This window comes from Odocoileus virginianus, chromosome 7 (genome assembly GCF_023699985.2).
Source record: "Odocoileus virginianus isolate 20LAN1187 ecotype Illinois chromosome 7, Ovbor_1.2, whole genome shotgun sequence".
Classification (NCBI taxonomy): domain Eukaryota; kingdom Metazoa; phylum Chordata; class Mammalia; order Artiodactyla; family Cervidae; genus Odocoileus; species Odocoileus virginianus.
In genome coordinates this window covers 7,743,866-7,766,996 of record NC_069680.1, presented here as the reverse complement: position 1 = coordinate 7,766,996, position 23,131 = coordinate 7,743,866, and the positions used below count along the sequence as shown (strand labels likewise).

At 37.6% G+C, this 23,131-nt stretch overlaps 1 protein-coding gene across 4 annotated transcripts in view; it reads left to right on the top strand.

Annotated features, from left to right (window-relative positions):
- Positions 1-23,131, top strand: part of CFAP43 (cilia and flagella associated protein 43) — a 93,115-nt gene that overhangs the window by 64,507 nt on the left and 5,477 nt on the right. For 2 of the 4 annotated variants that reach the window (XM_070470125.1, XM_070470127.1), the window contains exons 20-34: positions 1,073-1,198; positions 3,519-3,623; positions 4,711-4,827; positions 5,731-5,958; positions 7,765-7,971; positions 8,897-8,986; positions 9,281-9,361; positions 10,027-10,152; positions 12,267-12,386; positions 14,514-14,621; positions 15,742-15,828; positions 16,772-16,860; positions 18,417-18,630; positions 19,757-19,869; positions 21,125-21,284. In XM_070470125.1, coding sequence (XP_070326226.1) covers positions 1,073-1,198; positions 3,519-3,623; positions 4,711-4,827; positions 5,731-5,958; positions 7,765-7,971; positions 8,897-8,986; positions 9,281-9,361; positions 10,027-10,152; positions 12,267-12,386; positions 14,514-14,621; positions 15,742-15,828; positions 16,772-16,860; positions 18,417-18,630; positions 19,757-19,869; positions 21,125-21,284 — 1,971 coding nt within the window. Of the gene's footprint in view, positions 1-1,072; positions 1,199-3,518; positions 3,624-4,710; positions 4,828-5,730; positions 5,959-7,764; positions 7,972-8,896; positions 8,987-9,280; positions 9,362-10,026; positions 10,153-12,266; positions 12,387-14,513; positions 14,622-15,741; positions 15,829-16,771; positions 16,861-18,416; positions 18,631-19,756; positions 19,870-21,124; positions 21,285-23,131 lie in introns of those variants that run through there. The other 2 variants (XM_070470126.1, XM_070470128.1) reach the window with 2 other exon arrangements.

Sequence of the window (23,131 nt, the reverse complement as noted above, 5' to 3'; positions counted from 1 at the left end):
AAAGAAGACGTGTAGGAGATCTAACTTCAGCAGATAATTCCAGTCTACCTTTTGCCTGAATACTGTCCCATGGACCCTTGGGCTATGCTGCATCATTTCTGAATGATTTTCATATTTCAGAACCAGTTTCCATGCTGCGAAGGATTCTTTCTTCCTCTTTTGATTGCAGTATTGGATTTATTGATTTATTATACACTTCTTTCTCTTGATTTTATGGATTGGGGCAAGAAAGGAAGATTGCAAAGCCCATTTTCAGTCCATTTTGAAACTGAAGTCATTTTTTTCTATTATATTATCTTTGCTGTTTTGGTTGATTTGTATGGGCTCTTTATATCTTGAAGATATTAATAACTTGTCATATATGTTGTAATATGTGTCCTTTGTCTCTGAATCTTTTGAAGCTATAAACTTTTAAAGATAGTTTTATTATAGAAATATTCAAATATACATATAAATAGAAGGAATAATAATCTAATAAATCTAATCGCCAATAGTGTTTCCTATACACCATCCACTAGGGCTTTCCAGGTGGCTCAGGGGTAAAGAATTCACCTGCCCATGCTGGAGATGTAGGAGACTTGGGTTTGACCCCTGAGTCGGGAAGATCCTCTGGAGAAGGGAATGGCAACCCACTCCAGTATTCTTCCCTGGAGAATCCCATGGACAGAGGAGCCACGGGGTTGCACAGAGTCAGACATGACTGAGCGACTGAGCATGCACATATACACCATCCTCTCCCGTGCACCTCTCACCATGCACATATACAATATCATATCATTTCACCTTTAATTTTTTAAGTATATGTATCTAAAAGATAAGAACTCTGAAAATACTTAAGAAGAATACCTTTAGCATACCTAAATATCTGTAATTTCTTAATATCATTTCATGTTGTTTTTAGATAAGTAAGCTTTTATGAATTAACCCTCTAACCTAATTCTTTGCTTGACAGTTACATTTAGATAAACGGAATATCTATTTTTATTGGTTGCTGTCTGAAGAAACTCAAGGAAACGTCTCTTTAAAGTTTAATTGTTTACTCATCTCCAACCTTTCCTACTTGAAAATTCAGGTTCAGGACATGATGGAAGAAAATGAAGCAGTAGATGATATTGCAAAATTAGAGCAACAAGAATTTGGCCTGGATCTTGAAGAACTGGAAAGGCTGCATAATGAAAATGAGCAAGAGGTGGCAAAGGTAGGGAAAAATTTTATTGAAGCACATGAAGATTTAATAAAGAAAGTAAAAATAAAATGGGAAGGAGAACTTTTCCAGAATAATGCAAATAAAATAAAACTTTTCTACCATAATGTGAATAAAGCAAACTTAGTGCATATAAATGGAATGAGTCAGAAAAGTTATGAAGAAGAGCATCTAGACCAGCCAGACAGCTGTTGTCTCTTCACCATGACATTATGCCAACCATCTTCTGGCATATATTTGAACATTTTTGAAAGTCTCCTCAACCACATGAAACCAACTTCAAACATTTTTTGTTTAGTAAGCCCTTTCTTAATTAGAGTTGAAATCATTCTTCCTGAACTCACTTGATTCTTCCAATCTTTGAGCACCATCTACACTATAGCCATTGTGAAAGTGGTTGGAGAAGACTAGCAATGTATCCCGTTTTCTTATTATAAAAGATAGGAACCAATCTAGGGCCTTTTTGAATGTTATTGTAACAACCCAAAAAAGGTGGGTTATTGTTTTCCTCACTTAAGGAAACTAAGTCATAGACACTCAGTCACTTGGTTAAGAGAATACAACTTGAGTCAGAGCCAGGAAGCAGTCCTGGTCTTGCCCACCGTGCTTCTGGCTCATCCTTCTTGGCCCTGGTCTCACTCAGGCCTGGGATATACCAGCTTCTCCCAGCCCGTTCATCTTGACCACCCTAAAACGAGTTGGCTTAGATGCCTGCTGCCATCCTCATCCTCTCATTGCTTCTTTCTTTAAGTTCATGTCTGACCGCTTGGCCCCGTGAACCTGCCCCTCTGGACACCTGAACACTGATGCAGCCACTGTGCTCTCTCGACTCCAACTCATGCCTCTGCCCGAGAGGCCCCATTCCTTGTTTTTTATCAAAGTCCTGTGCGTCTCTCGAGGAGCTTCCTTGATCCTCTGACTCAGACTCTGATACAGAGATAGGCTCTTCACATGCTCATTTCCCTCATGTTGTTTTTTTCCTGAACTCTGGGCTTTTGAGGAGATATCAGCCCTACACTGGATGTGATGGTAGAATACAGGACAGAACACTTGTTAGCAGATGGCACCATAAATCCACCTGGCAGCAGAATATTTGTCCCCAGGAAGAGCAAGGGATCCCTGTCCTAAAGAGACCAGGCTACTAGCCAGCTCTGGCCAGGATCCCACCAATAAGGAAAAGACCAAAGCCCAATAATGACCACCTGGACATTAATAAATATTAATTAATGCAGAATAGTAATACTGTCCAACAGTATTAATATTTTTCTGAAAGGGTTGATCAAGTAGCCTCAGAAGTAGTAAAGGGAGGGCCTGAAAGGACCCTGGAAATCAGTCAGATTCTGACAACTGATATGCCAAAAGAGCTGTTTATTTAATAAAAAGTAATTTTAAACTGTTTTAGCCATTAACTCAATGGACAAAATAAAAAACAAAATGCAAATTAAACATGGTATTTGTTCAGACAATGAATAAAATAAAAATAAATAAATGAGTGAATGAATGAATCTGGGAGATACTAGTCTTAGCTAGTTTTCTAATAATTCTTCCAACAAAGTGATATTAAAGAAAAAAAAAAGGTCTGCACAACACTGTAAATCAATTACACTTCAGTAAAAAAAAAATTTTGAAAAACGATTCTGAAGAGGACCCTAACAACTAAAGATTGTTGGGTGTCACTTTCAGGCTAGCTCTTTTGGTAAATTTTATTAAAATAAGAATACTTCATCACTTAAATATTAGGTAATAGAATCAATTAAGGAGATAAAAACTAATTGAGGGAACATATGTTTCTAAATAGTTTGAAAAAGTACATCATATGATCCCAAGGAGGAGCAGAACATTCATTTCATGGTAGATGTAAATAAAAGAAGAATTTAGTACAGTAAAGACCCCAAGACAGAGGTCACAAACTGGCACTTCGGATATGCATTGACAAGAATTAAGCCAACATTTCTAGCTATCTCAAACTTTTCTAATAAAACAAGAATACTTGGCACAGTGGGTTTGCTTCACCACCTTGCATCAGCCAGCCAGCTCTGCGAAGTGTGTATGGGCTATCTAGCTAACACGGCTGTGCACCGGCCCATGCACCTGCCTCGGCTCCTGTGCAGGACCTGCCTGCCCTTGGTGGTGGTCATGTTTGACACCCTGGTCCTCAAGGAAGGGAGTCCTGAGCCTCCAGACTAAACCTTAGGTTCTCAAAGATAGGGGAATACCCCCTCCAAGTACGTCTGGTTAAGGAATTTACAGTCAAGCTATTTTCTTTGAGGTCACATTTTCAACATGATTTTTCCCTTCATTTGTGTTCCTTAAGATAAGAAAGGATGTTGAGATGCAAAACCTAGCCAAGAGATATTTGTCTGAAATCATCAAAGAAGAATGCTGGAATTCGATGTCTGTGAAAGGCCGATCTCTTAAGGTAACAGATGTAACTTCAAGTACATCTTAGCCAATGAAAATTTTCATTGAAAGTCTCATGGCAGAAAATTTTAAAAAGAAAAAGTGCAGGAAAGTCCACATATAGGAAAGCAAACCACGCCTTGCCCCTTCCTGGGCTGAATTCTACCTCCGTGTGTCACTTTTTCTGGGTCTTATTCTTCCCTTTCTGCTCGGTCCCCATGTGCTTCTAAACCCGCATCTCTTAAGATTTGTCTTACACCTCTTTCTCTCTTTCTTCCATGACACCACCTGCATCCAAGTCTCAATATCTGTCTATTCCAAAAAAGCCACCTCACTCACGTTCCACACAGATTGAAAACTAGATCTAATAATGTTCACATTTCTACCTGTGTCTAGCTTCACATTTTCTTTCTTTTTTTTTTTTAGCTTCACATTTTCTAAAGGGCTGTTTTTGTGCCTTTTTATTAAGATTCCTCCCAACACAGTTTCCGTCTTTGTCTAGGGTAACCAAAAGTCCCAATTTATGCCTATGATCCTGGAGTAACTATTAACGGCACCTTTTTCACTTTCAAATATGCCATCTGTTTAGATCATGAAGTATTGGTCACCCTACATTTATGAGCTTGATTATTGTTCTAAAACAGGGTTTCTTGAGAAGGGCACATTTGGGGCCTGATAATTCTTTGTTATGGTGCTGTCCTATAGATTGGAGGATTTTTTGCAACATTCCTAGCCTCTGTCTACTAGGCCCCAGTAGTATCCACCACGCCCATTAGTGACAGTCAAAACTGTCTCCAGACTTTGCCAAACGTCGCTGGGGGCCTGAAGAGGATGGGGACAGGGGCAAGCAAAATCACTTCGAGTTGAGAAGCACTGCTCTAGAGATAGATCTTTCACAAAAGTACAGTACTTTCTTACAAAGGTTACACCAATATTGATGGCATGCATTGTTCTTTTTTAAAAACTTCCATCAGCCATTTTGCTCATGCATGATGGTAAGGTATGAATTAGTTTCAATCAGAGAAAACATTTCCCACAGTGCCTCAGAGACACGTAATTGTACTGAAAATGTATTCTTTTCATTTTGCTTTTTTTTTACCTCCAAGTGCTTTCACATCCCCTATGTGGTTGAGAACTTCCCAATGAAAGAACGCACAGATGAAGAGTTGAAAGAATTGAAGAGAGTTGTGCAGCAAAAGAAGATTGAAACAGAGTGTCTTAAAGTACAATTTTAAGTATATATATGTGTGTTTATATAGGATGGTTTCTGTTTCAGTATTTCCTTCATACAGATTTGAGTTGGAATACTACTTAAGTCTAGATATTGTTTGTGTTTATATTTGTAGTCCTTGTTTATGTCTACAACATGTTCTGATGAATACAGGAGCCTGTATCTAAATAGTAAGTCTAGAACCTATATCCTAACAACTTTGACTGTCCCTTAAATATGATGATATACTTTAAAAAATTATATTTGGGAGTTTGTTTTTGTTCTGGCCATGAGTTCTTCATCCACTCATAACTCATTTTTATCATCTCTTATCACTGAGGATTATATTTTAAGATAGTTGACCAGGGATGAAGTAGAATCTGTTTTGATGGGATTTATGGTTTTCCTAAAGTAATCCTAGCATTTTTCCCCCCAACAATATCTGTCAAACCACTTAAAAATACTGCCCAATTGGTATAGTTTCATTTAGGCCAGAACTTTGCATTCTTTCTTTTTCTGAAACATAAATTGAAGGCATGCTTAATTTTTCTTGCCTACATATAACAGTCCTATGGGAATAAGTTCCTGTAAAACATGAAGAGAAGGTATATTTTTTAATGCCCAAGTACCAAGAAAGACTCAAAATATTTACAAGCAGCTGTCATCCTGACAGAAGAATATGAATATTACACACTATAAAGAACATTTTTTTAGTTTCATGATTTATCCACAATTTATCAGTTTCTGAAGCTTTCTCTTCAGCAGGTTCAGGAACTATCCATCACTTTAAATTCAGTTGCTGGCAAGACAATTAACATTTTAAAATGCTCGTTGAAATAATTAAGTTGTCTCAAACTTGCTCTTTAGAGAATTCTTCTTATTGCATAACTCTCATTTCATCTTTTTCTATATTTAGCTACGGAAAGAAGTTGTAGAGGTTCAGTCTGCAATTACCTTGGTTAAAAAGCATCATGAAGAGGAGGATGAAGAAGAGGAAGAAGATGGGGCAGTAAAAGATAGCAGCTTGCCCAATTACATGCTTGGCAGTCTGAGTACTGATTTTAGGGTACATACCTCTTTATTGTCAAGCCAGTTGGAACTTCATTCCAGAGAGGAGAAAATCAACCAGATTATATTGCTGAAAGTGGGTGAATTTTTTCTTTATCTTTAAAAACCTCAAACTTTCCATGAAGTGTCCTGCAAAGGCTCAAACTGAAATCTAATGCCAATCAAATGATGTCTTTAAAGTACACGGAGAAACATGCAGATGGCTAGCTCCATTTTCTTTAAACAGAGCTTATGGAAAAGAGTTGTTTTCATCAATGTGGAGTGGGTTCTGTGATACCAGGTTTTGTAAAGAGCACCCTCCACTGGCTAACATCACAAACCATCTTTCTACAAAGATTTTTGGGAAGCTCAAAGATAAAAGAAATCCTTGAATGCCACCTTCTAGGTAACCCAGATGTCAGTTAGGAGCTCCTTGTAAGATCAAGATGTGATTGCTTATCTATCTCCTTAACCTGGGGAAATACAATTTCCTCTTTAAGATTTCTATAAGTTCTGGGGCTCAGGGATAAGGTATGGTATCCTTCAGGCTCTAAGTTCCTCCTCGCTTTCAACCCAATAAGTCAGCTTCAGAACACACCACCTGTACTTACCAACTGCAGGCTTTTGAAAACCCAGTAACTTGAGATTGCACCAATGCAGATGGTTCGATATTTAATGTTTGGTCATCCCTATTCCTGAAAGTCTTTCAGCCCTATCTGCAATTTGAGTTCTAACTTCCTACTATGTTATTCTGCTGTCTCTTCCTATCTTTTTCTCTTCTTCGTCTCTTCCAATACCTGAAATTCCTATGTATTTATACTAAGAACTGTTTAGTTATTTCTTTTGTTGCTTAGCTTCTGCTGACTTATGCCCTCAGTGTCCCACCTTCCTGCCACTTTATTAAAACCTTTTCCCTACAGAAAGTATTTTCAGGCTAGGAGAAATTCTGGTGCCAGCTGTTAAGACCATTTTATGCTTTAATGGTTTCATCTTCAGTAGAATAGATATATAGACTGAACTCTGATGATAAGATAAAGTCTACTTTTAGTTTGACCCATCATTCTTCTCATCAGTAGAGCTAGGGGCAAAGCAGTTGCCAAACCAGAGATACCTTAGTAATTGCCTGAGTCAACTAGCTAGCTGGGGCTCCCTTTCTAATTAAAAATAACCTGTCCACACAGAGGAAGAATATTATACGTGATTGTGCTTCTATGGGAGCTTCTCTAAACAACCTCTACAGTCCATCTTTTCTTCACTTCATCTACCCAAACACAATTCCAAAAAAAAGACATTTCCCAACTTAAATACTGAATGAAAGTGTTAGTCGCTCAATCGTGTCTGGCTCTTTGCAACCCTGTGGACCGTAGCCCACCAGGCTCCTCTGTCCATGGAATTCTCCAGGTAAGAATACTAAAGTGGGTAGCTATTCCCATCTCCAGTTGATCTTCCTGACCCGGAGATCTAACCCCGATTTCCTGCATTGAAGGAAGATTCTTTACCATCTGAGTCACCAGGGTAGCCCAAATACTGAATGTTGCTTTTCAAATGTTCTTATGATGGATTAAAAAAAAAAAAGCACACACAAAAGTAGGGAAAATAGTCCAAAGAGCCTCCACATATCCATTATCCACTTTAGCCTTTGTTAATATACCTGCACATTGAGTTACAATGTACATTTCTGGATATACACTGTGGTGTAACAGTTATGCTTTTGCCTTAATCCTGCTCATGGTCAGATGCCACTACAGATTACTGAACCAAGAAATGACTTAATGCAAACAGTGTTTTAGATTAACTTGTGTATAATTTGTAAAATGATTTTGGAGAAAAAGTAAAAATGTGGTCCCGTGTTGCCAGTAAAGTTATAATACATGATGTGTTTATAATAACATTGCTATTTCAGGATATTATTTACAAGGTAAAAACAGCTTTCAATAGTGAGTTTGATGCTGCATATAAACAAAAAGAGATTGAAATTGCACGTGTGAAGGAAAAAAATGTAAGGATTAAAGAAATTATTTTAGATCTGGAGTTGAAAGAATCAGTCTGGCAACCAGAATTTGAGGACTGTGAGAAGCCAGAGAGAACCCTTGTTGTGGAAAGTAGTGAGGTATGATTATCTGTGTATCATCTCTCACCTTCTTTCTCACGACATTTTCCAGGCTCTCAATTATTCTTCTTGTTTTTGCTGCTAAAAGCAACTGTATAAGGTAGAAATCTTGGTTACAAGTAACAAAATCAGCTAACATAGCCCCAGAAATAATGAGGATTTCTTTTATGAATCCCATGGAGTCCAGAGAAGATTTGGACACCAAGCCTAGAAAGAAGCAGGAACCACATACCAGAGCCTTGTGAGGGAGACCAGAAGTGTTCTTTCTTCATCTTTTGACTCACTTCTGTCTGCAGTTCAGCGGCCTCAAGTAGTTTCTGTGTTATATCTCCTATATTCTAGAGAGCATCTGGTCCAAATGATAATCTCTTAGTCACAGGTTCAGATTTGTCTGGAAAGGGGCTCCTTGGGCCAACTTGGGTCCAGCACCAATAGCCATAGAGGTTGGGTCACATCATGGGAATGAGACTGATGGAGCTCCGGTAGTTATGTAGCTGTTACAACAGTATGGGTTCCAGAGAAAGGGGCTCACTGGACAGCCTTCTTAAAACCTGTGTGGCGCTGAGACAGTTACAATTAAATGCCTAAAGAGAACATTTCAAATATAATCATATTTCATTTATAAAAAGTGATTCAAAGAGAATACCCTTGCTCACATGAAATGATCTTGATTACTTCAGGGCCAAAGATAAAAGTGTTGCTTAGAGGTAATAGTAACACTAACAGTCCCTGTTGAAAGTAATCATCTATTTTTCTAACTCTCTCATTTTGGATCTCATCTTCATTCCAAAATGGGAAATTGGTGGCAAAACCTGGGTATTCCCTCTATCCCCCTAATTCCATCTAACCCCCTCCCAGTGTGTAGAAGGGAACTTTGGTTTGAATTTGTAAGAATATCAGCAGGAAACTACATTTTCTCTTTCAGATTTCAGCTCCAAGACATATTAAACCATGGCAAAAAGCCAAGGCGGACTTGCTGGTGACCCGTGAAATGGAGCGATTGCTTCTGACACGGGTATGCAGTTTTTCTCTGGTGGTACTTAAGACCCTTTTTTCCTTTTAGGTATACTTGTTCCTAACTTGGTTGAATAGTCTTGTACTTATACTCCACCAGAGAGACATATTAGGGCATTTGTCATGGTCAGAGGTCACTGGAATCTCAGTGGCTTCTTCTCCCCTCCATGCATGCCACTATCTACCCTCCCCAATCCTAAATACAGTCAATCTAACATTGGGGTGGGGCTGTCCCTCGTGCCACTGGAGTGGTCTCTGTCTCAGTGACCCTTTCTGACCCTGGCTCTTTCCCAAGGGCCCTGACTTAAGACGCCGAGCCCTCATGGACATGATGGGAGGAGTTCTGGAAGTCAAGAAGGAAGACATTTTGAGAATGGTGAGATTCCTGGCCATCCTTATGGAAGGTGGAATGGGATGGAGCGAGCTACTTAAGCGTGACCATATTTTTCTATGTGAACCTAAATTTTAGAAATTCTACAGCAATATATATTCCACCCCAGTGTCTCATAAGGGCTTTCCTAGTGGCTCAGACAGTAAAGAATCTGCCTGCAATGCAGGATACCCGGCTTCGATTCCTAAGTCAGGAAGATCCCCTGGAGAAGGGAATGGCAACCCACTCCAGGATTCTTGCCTGGAGAATCCCATGGACAGAGGAGCCTGGCGGGCTGTAGGGTCTCTACAGAAAGCAGGGATAAAACCTCACCTGTAATTCTCCAGATACACCAAGGAACATGCCCTTTGATGCCTGACATAGGTATCCCTGGAGCTCTGACATGATTCTAGCTATGAGGATATCAACTTGCATGTCTGAACTTGTCAGCTCACAATCAGAGTTCATCCCAAACTATTCACCCTGGCTTAAGTCACAGAAAAACAGTTGTAACATTTTTTCATATCCTTTGTTCAAAGCGTTAGGTCATTGTCTTGCCAATGTGAAGAACCCTTTTAAAGGGCTCTTTTTTGAAACTGTAACAATAACTCTGAGTTTCACAGTATTGCTACATTTATATTTAACCTGGATGCTTTCCTTTATTTCTTCAGGTGATTCCTCAGCCTGCTTTCATGGTAAAACCTGATGCTTTGTGGTCTGAAGAAGAAAGGAAACACTTCAAAGAGTATGAGAAAAAAGTCAAGGAGTTAAATGAAGAGAGAGATAAGTATAGAAAGGTAATAAGAGCAGAGGACATGGCCTACCTCACCAAGGGTTTTGTTTCAGTATCTTTTCCAATGACATTTCAAAAGGCATTTCCTAGGTACCTTTAGAAGCCTCAGGATGTTGTTTCAGCTTAAATTCTCAAGAGAATCTGAGGAAGTGAGTGCAGATAAATTTAAAGACTTAGAACAATTTTAAACAATAAGAACACACAGCAAAATTAAAGGTTCTTATTGATTTCCCATTTTACATCATTACAATTCATTTGGTCCTTCATTCATTCTTCAGATGTTTAATGAACACCTATGACAGTATGTTCAAGGCACCATAAGGTACTGCTCTCTCTTGCCTACATCAGTTTAAGCTGTATGCTTTTGCTGTATTTGCTCTCAATTTCAAGGAAGAGACTTGAAAGAAGAATGATGCAATCAATAGAATTCTAATTTGAGATTTTTGAAATGCAGGTCTCCTACTTTTCTCCATCCATCATAAAGAAACATTCCAACATTGAAATTGGTTACAATTATAATAGAGATGTAAAAGGTGATGGTATACAACCAAGTTAACATTTATTCTTCTGTGAAGAAAGTAAAATCATACCATCATTCAAGGCAGGACGGTTTGTCAGCTTTATAGAGGCCATATTTTATGAACAACTCCTTTGAACCTATTGTTAACTTGTCCCTGTTTTTATTCACTGCAGTCCTCTAACAGTGCCCTTGCGTTTTATCCAAAATGAGTAGTTCTGAGTGCAGTAAAGATGTCAAGAAGTTAATGGAATTCAGATGCCTAAAGTGGTGGCATTTACTCCATGGTCTTGCATTGTAAAATAGTCTCTTGCCTACACCTTCACCCCTTGCCCCTTGACCATGCTTACCTGGTAGAGAGTCAGCCTTGATTAAACCAGCACTCAACGTTCTCTGCATTCACACCATGCAGTGGGTGAAGAAATATAACAAAGTGACTATAAGTTTTGCTTTTGGACAGTTTGAGTCCAATGTGGCCATGGAAATGTTATTATCTCTCAAAACCTCAGTCTCCTCATCTGTAAAATGGGCATTCTGGAACTTTCTTTCTGTACTGTTGTGGGGATGCAAGAAGGCAATACCTGTAGTTTTCTTAGCCTTGCCCCCAAACTCAGGAAATGACCCCGTGTTAGCTATTTTGAAGAATAAAATTAATAGTTCACACTCATAGTATTAAAAAAAAAGATAAATAAAATCACCATGAGATCATTAAAAAAAAAAGAAAAAAGAAAAAATGCTCCGTGGTTTCACTCTGATGACCTTAGTCTTTATTGGGTTCTTAAATCTGCTAAACAATGCTATTCCCCCCAGCTTTCAATTTCCCCCTGGTTTAACCTGCTGAATCTTTTTTAAAATGCAGATTCAGATTCTTTCATTCTGAGGACAGAGAAGGCCCCTGAGATTCTACATTTCTATTGAGCAACCACGTGGTTCAGCTGCAGCTGCTGGTTGGTGGCAAGATCCTAGAGGACCATGTCGTGTGCTCTCCTCTGTCCTCAGACTCCCAACACCCGACCCTCAACTCTCCCCTCAGTTTCACTCAGAGAAGAGGAGCGACTAGAAGAGATTTTCCTTTCCCTTCTCCCACCACATCTACCACTCACCTGCCTTGAATCCATAGATCCTTCTTGCCTCTCTGTTCCTTGTGGGTAAAACAGCCTTGTAGCCACCCACAGCTGGTGTCCCACTGCATGCGCTGAGTCCCGTCCCATGCATCTGTTTAATGCTGTCACTCCAGCCATCTGCCCCATTTCCCTGCAGCATCAGTTTGCCCCTCTCTACTGGATTTTCCCATAGATGCATGCTGTAGTCTTACGTGTTGTATACGTCTTTTATATTTACGAAAGAAAAAAGACTCCTTTGAAGGTTTGTAAAAAAAAAAAAAAAAAAACCTTTGTATTATGGAAAATGTCAAACATATATAAAAGTAGAGAGACAATATAACAGACCCAGGAGTAACATCTGTGGCTGAAGGGGAAGCCCAGAACACCTCACAAGGCCTGCCCTCCACCTGCCCCTTCCTTTTGGCAAAATGTAAACAATCACTTCCTAGGAACATCTGATGTTCCTACATGTTAACTTTGGTGCTGATTTCCTTTCAGTCTTTAGAAACAGAAATGAAGAAACTTCAAAATTCTATTCAAGAAAGCACACAGAATTTTGACAAACATTTGAAAAGACTCTTTGAAAGGAGAGTGAAGGCAGAGATGGTTGTCAACCAGGTAAGTAAAAGCCTCACTTATATGACATTCTTCTAAGGAGCCTCCAAGGCCTTTCACTCTTCTCAGGATAAAGACCAGCACCCTGTCTGGCAGGAAGGCCCTGCACTGGCTGGCCCTGCCTCCTGTTCCAGCCTCATCTGTGCCACCCTCCCTCCCACTTGCCATGCTCCATCCTCTGCCCCCTGGTTCCCACCTCCTTGCTCCCAACTCTGCCAATAATACTCTCTTCCAACCTCTTTGCTTCCTGCTCTATATTTACCCATCTGTCAGGTCCCAACTAGGTTAGATCTTCCTGTTACCTACTCTGTTCTTTTACTTTCTATCACTTAGTACAACTGAATTTTAATTTATTGAGTTACTTTTTAATGCTCCCAAGACTAAGCTTCATGAGGGTAGGGACTGAGTCTCTCTTGTTCATCCTTGTATTTCCAGCAACCGGCAAAGGATTGGGTTCATCCTATATGTAGAATGACCAAATAGTCAACATGCCCCAAAAAAGTCAGATGAAAAATCTGACTTACCTTGATTCAGCAGTAAGAATATAAATGAAGTATACAATAACTTAAAAACAAGAAGACAAAGAATAAAGGCTTTAAATTCTGAGGGAAAATTATTCCTAACCGATTCTATGTCAGACCAAACTATTAATTGAATGTAAAAGGAGAGTAATGATATTTTGAGAAATGCAAGGTCTCAAAAATTTTTGTGCACCCATTCTCTGCAAGTTAATGGAAGGTGAAAGACATATTTAAAACATCCTTACATACAAGTGAAGTCACTCAATCGTGTCCGACCCTTTGTGATCCCATGGACTATAGACTATCAGGCTCCTCCATCCATGGGTTTTTCCAGGCAAGGATACTGGAGTGGGTTGCCATTTCCTTCTCCAGGAGATCTTCCCAACCCAGGGATTGAACCCGGGTCTCCCGCGTTGTAGGCAGATGCTTTACCATCTGAGCCACCAAGGTAGATTTTCATATAAGACAATGAGGAAATTATTAAAGGCTGCTATCAAAAGGAGTCCACTTTAAAAGATCCCCTAAATGGGACAATTTAAGATTCAACAATGATAACAATTGCAATTAATTGAAGCCTATCAAATTTATTAGGTTAATGAATTTGTGATATTTTAAAAATAAAAATGCCTTCAAAGGATACCAGTTTGTTATCTAAAAACTAATAGAGAGAAAGTGTCAACAATTTACTCTGCTTTTCTGTATGAACTACACTGCTAGGTAACCAAACAGCAGATAGGGAGAAGCATACCTTTATGAAAGGATTTCAATTAATAAGTGAAGAAGAATGATAAAAAACATAGTATCACCATTTTGCAGCTCTCAAAGGATTAATGAGCCTAAGCACTGAGATCTATAGCTGCTAACGTCTCAGAAAGAAAGACAATTTGATGCTACCTGTTTCCTGATCAAAAAACACCATGTCCCCTATGGTCTTTGTAAAAGGATCAGACACAGGTCTGATCTGTCCCCTGACTCAGCTGCAAATTTTCAAGAAACACATGGGATAAAGGACTCTGTTGAACTCACCATAAGTAAGCAGTGAGCAAAACTCAGACTAGGTGAAACCACAGATAACTACAAATAAATGTGAGGGAAAGAAAGGGCTGAAAGAGAACCTGTGGATAATAATAGGTTTTCAAAATGTGATAGTTTTTTCAACAGAGAAGTTATACAGTAGTGCCCAGAAGATGTGTATTTGGGTAATAATACTGTAAAGAAACACAAGGAAGTGATTACCGTAAAAGTCAAGAGAATGGTTATTATTGGAGTTGAGATTAGGATGGGGACACATGGAAGGGCTCTGGTTAAGTTCCAGTTCTTGAACGGAGCAGTGATTACAATGGTGTTTTGCCTTAATAATAACCCATTAAACTATACATTTGTTTTATGTGTTTTCCTATGTATATGTTTTATCTTGCAATGAAGATTGAAGAAAGGTAAAAACAACTGAGTAGTTATTGCAAGTTTATATTCCCTTTTTCTTGAAAAGAATTTCTCTTTCTTGCATGTCATAAACTTGCTTAGTGAGTGCCAAGTCTGTGACCCTCAATGAAAATCCTTTCCCAGGTGGGCACATTGATCGTTTTTCCCTTTAAAAATATTTCTACAGGAGGAATTGAAAATAAACAACCTTGTTTTCTCTTTACTGTTGGATGAAGAAATAAGCTCCAGAGAAACATTCCTGAACAACTACCTTGCAAGGAAGCAGGAGGAGAAGGTAAATACAGTGTCTGATATCTGAGTATCAGCAGTTTCTGACCAATTGCTCCCACTTGACAAGAGTCCACACTCCTGCCTGGCCCCTTCTTTCTTTCTACATTCCTTCTCAAATGTGTGTGTTCCTTGGCTCCCTGTCTGGGACTTTTAACCACTGACTTTCTGTGGGACCTTGGACAAGACATAACCATTAAAGCTATTTTCAAGATCTTTAGGGTGTATTGTTCTCTCTGGACCATTTGGCACTCTGTTTCACTAAATATGTAAGTAATGGGTTAGCTTATAGAATGAAAAGCTGTTAATATTTTTTAAAATGCTAGTAGATATGTTTCACGAAAGAGACAATGAATGCTTGTCACATAATAATTTTCAGAGGATGTCAGCTTTTATTAATAGTATTAATAAATGACATTTATGAATGAATGATTTAAAGTATCATACGACATTCACTTGTATTTGGCAGACACTCAGAGGCAGGCAGGGGGATGAGAAAGCCATTTAATGAAAATAAGAAAGCCAATATCCTGATTAGGAGTTGTTGGCATGGGGAAGCCTGGGGCAAGTTAATTAGAAGCTGGGCTACCTATGTGTTTGGTTTGGGAAGCAGATTTGGCTTTCCCTGGTTGGTCCTCAGTTGTGGCAAAAATTAGGAAAGCTGAAAGTTATTGACCAAGTTCTGACAGTTTAGGGGCCAATCACTGCAGAGGTTGTGGTTTCAATTCCTGGCTGGTTGCAGACTGTGAGTCAGTTCTGTTTTTATATATGGCCTGGCCATCCTCCATTTACTAATATATATCCAGTCTCTCAGAGCCCAGGCCCACATGACTCCCAAGCCTGTGCAATTTCATCACCCACACTGCTCTGCCAAGGGAGTATTATGCTCCCTGGTCACTTACACACTCATCTACGGAGCTGGCTACACTTGGGAACAGGTGATGGATGTTTGTCCTTTCAAGGCCTCCAGTCAGTTGACTTTCTTCTATGAATGTTATCTGTACTTGATACTTCAATTCACATTAATCTTGTACTAAGAAATTCCTTGTTCTTTTTAGTATGCTCACTATTTGTATTTATCCTGAAAACTCTCCAGTTCCGATCTTCTATTCCTGATGTTATTCTAGAACCAGACCTCAGAGGCCGTCCGGAAGTCTAGAGAAGACCTGGATATGTACAAGGAACACTATGACAACTTACTGGCGGAAGACAAAGTGAGAGCTGTTGCCTCAGTCACTTCCCAATGTGATAGCATTGCTGCTGCCTGGATTTGGGGAAGATTAAAAGGGATACAATCTAATCTTCTTATAGAATTTTCTCCTTCTGTAATTCTCAGTTATGGGTAAACTCCATTCTATGCCATTGTGTATTTCTAAAAAGCACTGTGTAAAATAAATTTTTGTAAACTTCTCTGGTTTAAGCTTTCTCTTGCACAAAAAAGGAGAGAGCTCATCTAGACTTTAGAGCCTTTCAAACGTCAGGTTGCGACCCCCCTTAGTTGGTTGTGAAATCAATTAAGTAGGCTATGACCAGCAGATTTATAAATGGAAAAGACTAGGATAGAAAAGCAAACAGAAGAATATAATGGAATATAACAAAATAGAGGTAACTTGTCTGTTTTACAGGTAAATATTATTTTGTGAAATATATATTTATAAAATATATTTAGAACTTCAGTTCTAAATAAAACCCTCGTGGCTCAGACAGTAAAGAATCTGCCTGCAATGCAGGAGACCTGGGTTCAAACCCTGGGTCGGGAAGATTTCCTCGAGAAGGGAATGACAACCCACACCAGTATTCTTGGCTTGGAGAACCCCATGGACAGAGGAGCCTGGAGGGCTACAGTCTATAGGGTTGCAAAGAGTCGGACACGACTGAGTGACTGACACTTCACTTTCACTTCAGTTCTAAATGATTTCTAAGACCTCTTGTATGAAATAATATCTTTAGATTACTGAGGTGCTTCTTTTTTAAGGTAAATCTTTGTGAAATCCTTGCACCGTGAGTGGTCACCCTTTAACAAGTCTATGTTATAAACCAAGTATTCATGGATTTTTAAAAATCAAAGTGATACAATTAATATTTTAAAGAGTATTGTCACAGATAAAAGCCTTCTGAACAAAGTTGCAATCTTGGGAATGATATGTTTTTCTTTAGGTTCTGGATCGCAGCTTTAAAAAGGAATTTTCTGAAATTCCCAGTCATCAGGTGGATATACTCTACAAACTTTTTAAACGCCGACCAAGGTTTGTTTCTCCTTTGTTATCATGTTTCTGAGGAAAAAAAATTGTTATTAGATTTCAGCTTTTTCTCCCAATTAGTTCATAATATTCAATGTGACATCATTTACATGAAAACGTCCAAGTATTTTGACCTTAACTCAGTTTTTAAAAGATTATTATATCTTACAGTAGGCAATGAAAACTGATGACTTCATTATTTAGAAATTAAGTGTATAGGTAATCATAGTGCTATTATGGGTTCTGTTTTATACATGAAAGTAGTTCCTGACAAGATATAGATGGCAGACAGATTTATAAACTGTTTTTCCCAAGATGTGTTTTAACACGTATGCATCCCTTGCAGTGTGAATTGGAATTACACATAAAAGGCTTCCAGGACAAAATAAGTTTAAGGAAATACAAGGTTGAAAAAGATATATAATTTTCTTTACTGAAGAACATTTCAGAACTTTCTGTAGCCTTTGCATCCCACGTGAGAAATAGAGTAGGAAGTGTTTTCCAGACCCTTTCCTCAGAGCATCTCATGTGATTGTGTTCAAGACAAAGATTGAAAAATGCCAGTATGAATGACTGACAATAACCATTATCAAAATAGTTCTACAATATCTGATTTTGATACTTGAGAGTATCGCACAATTCATTTCACAGATTTCCAATTTTTTACCTATAAAGATTTCTGTATTTTTAAATCAAACATAATATAGGAATCATGGAGTTTGTCACAAAGGTATAGGCTTATCTGTGTCTAAGATACAAACTGATTCTCTCACCTTTGACAGGTTATATGCAACCTGAGAAATTCAACCTAGAACAAACCTTGTATCTTGGTTCTCCTGTTTTTAAAGGAGTGAGTTATATATGCCTATGAAGAAAGAAGTGAGACCTATCAAAAGGCAGTAGTGGAAAAAGTATAAGCTGTATTGTCTAGCAGCATTAGCTTTAAATACTAACTCCACACCTATCAGACCTGTGGCCTTGGTCAGTCACTTCTCTCAGAGACTCACTTCCTTCTAGAAAAAGAGGATAACTATAGTAACTTCACAGCATATTGTGAGGTACCTTGAGAGTGAGTGCTGATGCAAATCTCAGTACCCTTCTCTTCCCAGCTGCAGCCCAGGGAAACAAAACTAATCCATAATGTAGGTAAAAAAGAGGCACTTCTCCAGTTGCACGTATAGCTGAACATATTCCAGGCTGTTCACCTGCAACAAGGACATCAACAGAGGATGTGTGGGTCAGAACCAGGGAACATCCATACTTCTCTCAGGCCTTTACTTGCATGCTTAAAATGCCCAGAAGGGAGACGTTTTCTTGTGCACTTAAAGCTTCCAGTGCTGATTGCAGCTAGGGACATCTGTAGTCCACTTAAGGTCGTGTCTGAGGATCCCAGAGATGTCGGAAGGTCCCAGTAGGTGCTTTTCCCTTTGGAGTAATCCACCCACTAACCACAGGGAAGTGCCGTGCAGTGCCACACCTCTGCTAAAGGTTACATTATTTAACAGTGATTGTTTTGTATGTGAAAATATGAAACATTGATGGGCTTTTATTGATAATACCAGGATTCACAAACACAAAGTACATGCAGAAACAACCAGTCTTGTGCCTTTTGGAGAGCGACCAGGATCTGGGAAATTGAATAAGGATGCCTTTGCCCAGTTAATGAAAGCGATGGATGACTTGGACAGTATTAATAATATGCCAGAAGGCTTGGACACCTCCATCTGGGAACATTTCTGCATGACCAGAAGAGGAAAAGTGGAAAATGAACAGAAAGTATATAACATTTTATCATTCTACTTTATTTCATTTCACTTAGTATGCTAGTATCAAATATATAGTTTATGGTGGTCAGTCCTTCTAGAAAAGCTAATTATTTAGGTTTCCCACTAGGGTAGCAGTTAGTAATATTAATAATAATGATAAAGAAATAAAATATTAACCTTAGTCCGATTGAGGGCTAAGTACAGGCCTACTTGTAGACACACTGTCTAAAATGACAACCATTAGCCACACATGGTTATTTTTTATGTGAAATAAATGTGGACAGTTCTAATTGAGACATGCTGTTACTGGAAAATATAGGCAGAGTTAGAAGACTTAGTATGAAAAAAAGAATGGAAAATGTCTCAATATTTTTTATATTCTTTACAGGTTGAAATGCTAATGTTTTAGATATATTGTGTTAAATAAAAGAGTAAAGTTAATTTCACCTGTTTCATTCACTTTTGTAATATGGCTCCTACGAAATTTAAAATTATGTATGCAGCTGGCATTGATGGCTCACATGACATTTCTCTTGGACAACACTTATAGACACAACTTCTGTCTGCTCTGGTCTTGAGTAGTGTTCATCTCTTTTTGCATAGACTAGAATTATATTTCACCAAAACCAACCAGAACCAACTTTATAGTTTTGCTAGAATGTTTTGTTAATATAAAAAAACAGTAGCAATTTGAGAGTCTGTTTAGTTGGGAAAAGACTCCTTCCTCTTGTTGCTTCTTGACCACACCCTGCCTCCACTCCCCCAGATTTCCTAAATTTGGTGCCACATGTGGGAGGCTGTCATATTTTTGTTGAACTATCTATGATTGTAAAATTTTATCTAAGATGATAAGATATAAGAAAAATCCTAGCTGCATGCATGTTGTCTTTCAGTGAGAAACAATTTTGACAGTTTTGGGGGATACTTTTCTTATTATTCATGGGATCTGCCATGTTAAGTTTCAAGTTTCTTTATTACATAATGGCAGGGATTTAAATTTTTGCTAATTTATTAGAAAGTTGGACTTAAGGTTTTGTAACAAAGTTAAAAGATGTATATTTCTCAAAGTAAAATTAGTTTGCTTTTATTTCTAAAGCTCTATATGTACTGAGATGTTTGTGGTTTGATTTCCTCAGGTAAAGCAGAAAGCTGCTGGTTTAATAGAAATGGTGGCTTTCCTCCGGAGAAGAACTGAAGATGATGAGAAGGTGCAACATGAAATTGAAAAAGTGTTCCATGAGCTCATCCTGTAATTTGAACCTTTCATTCAACGTTCATATTTTCAAAATCTGAGCTAGGGCTAAATTAAGTTGTGTTATCACGGGGAGAGAGTGCTGACTCACTGGTTTACAGCTGACACTGACTTTACCTATACATGCTTTATAGCTTCTCTTTGAGAAAGTGCATTTTGTTATGTAAGACCTTATTTCAGAATGAAGTTTACCTTCATGCTCCCTGTTCTTACTGCAAACCATCAAGGTTTTTTTTTTTTACTTTTCATTGTTTTTCCTTCTTAGAATTTGAAGTATAATTTACTTATATTAGTTTCAGATGCACCAATAGTGATCTGATATTGCTATGCATTACTCAATGATCTCCATGATAAGCCTCATTAGCATTTGTCATCATACAGAATTCTGATAATATTATTGACTATATTTATATTCCCTATGGTATACCTTGGGAATGTATGGTATACCTTACATCCCTATGACTGACTTAACAAACATCTAAGTTTGGGGAAAGGCTTTTATTTTTATCTCCTTCCACATAAAAATACAAAGAATATGTCTCTGCTAGTAAGTAATTTTAGGCTCAAGCCACACAAAAAAACAGTGTGGAAATTTAAGCAGATATCCAAGAAATTTCCATCTATATGCCTGATAAGCTAATATTTTTCTTCAGGGGAGCTTGTTGCATTTTCCTGAGTACTGTCTTATGTCCTTGCTTCACTTTTAGCCATATATATAGTCACATTGATAAGTACTTCTCTGATGTCTCCAAATTCATCATTAAACATCATTTTCAGATTTAGGTGATAAGCAGGAATATAAATTACCTAAAAATAGATTTGATAAGTAGCATGCAGATTAAACATTGTTAATATAATATCAGAGATCAATACATGAAGTAGATTTGTTATTTGGTAGTGTCTCTGTTTTTTTCCCACTTACATTCAAAAGCATATTAATCTTTTCTTAATCATGAAGTAAAACTTTATGAATGTGTTTCTGTGCATACCATTCTGTAAGCAGCCCAAGTGTAATTCCATATCAGCAAGAAAAGAAGTATCATAGAGATCTCTAGGAAAGCTTGTCACTGGAAAAGTATTTTCCACATTAATCTCCAGTGCATTTCCCTTCCCCTTAAGGAAAATTAATTTTGAATTTTATACTCAATTTTTATATCATACATATTTTATTGAATGTATATATCAAATGATAGGTGAAATTTGGAATATAAATATGTCACGACTACTTACTTTGAAGTCTTTTTCAATTTAGATTACAGGAAGACAAAGTGAAATTCCAGTTGAATTTGACGATCCAAATCCTCCTTAAACAAGGACAGGTAGAACTGGAAAATTTCCAGTTAATGCTGGATTATTCTGATGCAATCCTCATCAACAAGGTCATAATTGAAGACTTGAATTCTGTGATTCGGGTAATTAGCATTTTTTAAGAAGAAAAAAACAACACGTCACCTGCTGTACCAAATATTTTTCATATTCCCCAATTTCTATGGGAAATCATTTTCATTCAGTTGAATCAGTAGGTGATCCCTACCCTGAAGACGTTTACCCATGTGTCCAGGCCCCACCTCTAGACATGGATATATATTTTTAAAAGCTTCCCAGATAGTTTTAAGGTAAAAAGAAGTTCAAGATCATAGAGTTAAATGTTTATTCTAGTATACCATCATTTTGTTAGAGTCAATTTTCTCACCTAATGATAAGTTTGATAAGCTTAGATAATTGATTTCAGATCTTGCTTGTTTTTAATATAAACATCTAATGTTATAAATTTCCTTCTAAGCACTGTTTTAGCTACACTCTACAAATTTTTATAGTTTGTATCTTTATTTTCTTTCCATTTAAAATACTATCTAATTCCCCATGTAACTTTCTATTAGAAGTTACTATGGGTTATTTAAAAGTATGTTATTTAATTTTCAAATATTTGGGAATTTTGTGCTATTTGGAAATTATGTGCTAATGTTGTTACACATATTACTTGCTCGTAACCCACATTGCATTACTATTGTTCCTTTAGGCAGTCAGTTGTCTTTTAGAGTGATTAAAAATAAAGAAAAAATGATTTTCTATTTCCCTTCAATTTCACTATTTCAAGAGATCTTTCTTTGTGTGGATTGAAGTTTCTGGTTTGTATTATATACCTTCTGCTTAAAAAACTTCTTTCAACTTAACTGAATTGTCTGATGGTAATGAATTCTGTTTTCCTTTGTCTGAAACTGTCTTTGGTTCACCTCTATTATTGAAAGATATTTTGCTGGGTTCCCTGGATTGACAGACTCTTTCTCTCTCTCTCAGTCTTTTCACTTTAAAGTTGTTCATCTTCTTCTGGCTTACAGAACTTCTGACAAGATGCCTACTGTATCTTTTTAATCTTTGTACCTCTTAATGTAGTGTGTCTGCCTTTGAGATTTTCTCTTTAATTTTCAGCAGTCTGAACATATGTCTAGGAGTGTGTGTGTGTGTGCGTGTGTGTGTATATGATCCTTTTAATGTCTTCTTGACTTTGGTTTGCTAATTTATTTTGTCCAGGATTCTTGCATCCATATTCATCAAGGATATCAACTCATCATTTTCTCTTATGTTGTGTCTTTTTCTGGATTTGATAACAGGGAAATATTGCCCTCATAAAATGTTTGGAAGTATTCCCTTCTTTTCAATTTTTTTCTTAAGTGAGAAGGATTTATATAAGTTCTGGTATGTTCTATTTTCACATTCCTTTCAAAGTATTTTCTAATACTGCTTATGATTTCTTCTTTGACCCTATTGATTATTTAATAATATATGATTGAATCTCCACATATTTGCAAATATTCCAGTTTTCTTTCTGTTATTGATTCCTAGTTTCATTCCCTTGTGGTCAGATCAGACACTCTATATGATTTCCATCTTTTAAAATGTATTTGGATTCATTTTTATGCCTAAAATATGGTCTGTATTTGAGAATACAGAATAGTGTGTATTCTGCTGGCACTGAGTGAGGCGCTCTGTGTATATCTCTTAGGTCTTGTTCAAATCCTTTATTTCCATATTGATCTTCTATATACTTAAAAACCACGAGATAAACAGTTCCATGGAAGAGGGAACCATGCACTATATCAATTACTTGACAAGAGCATGGTTGTCAACTCTCAGTGGAGTGTTGGTGCAGGAGCTCAAATGGCGATGGCTGAAGAAATAATATGAAGTGAGGAAGTTGAGACCAGGACTATTAATAAATCTTATGAAAAAGTTGACTGAAAGGAAAGCAGAGAGGAGA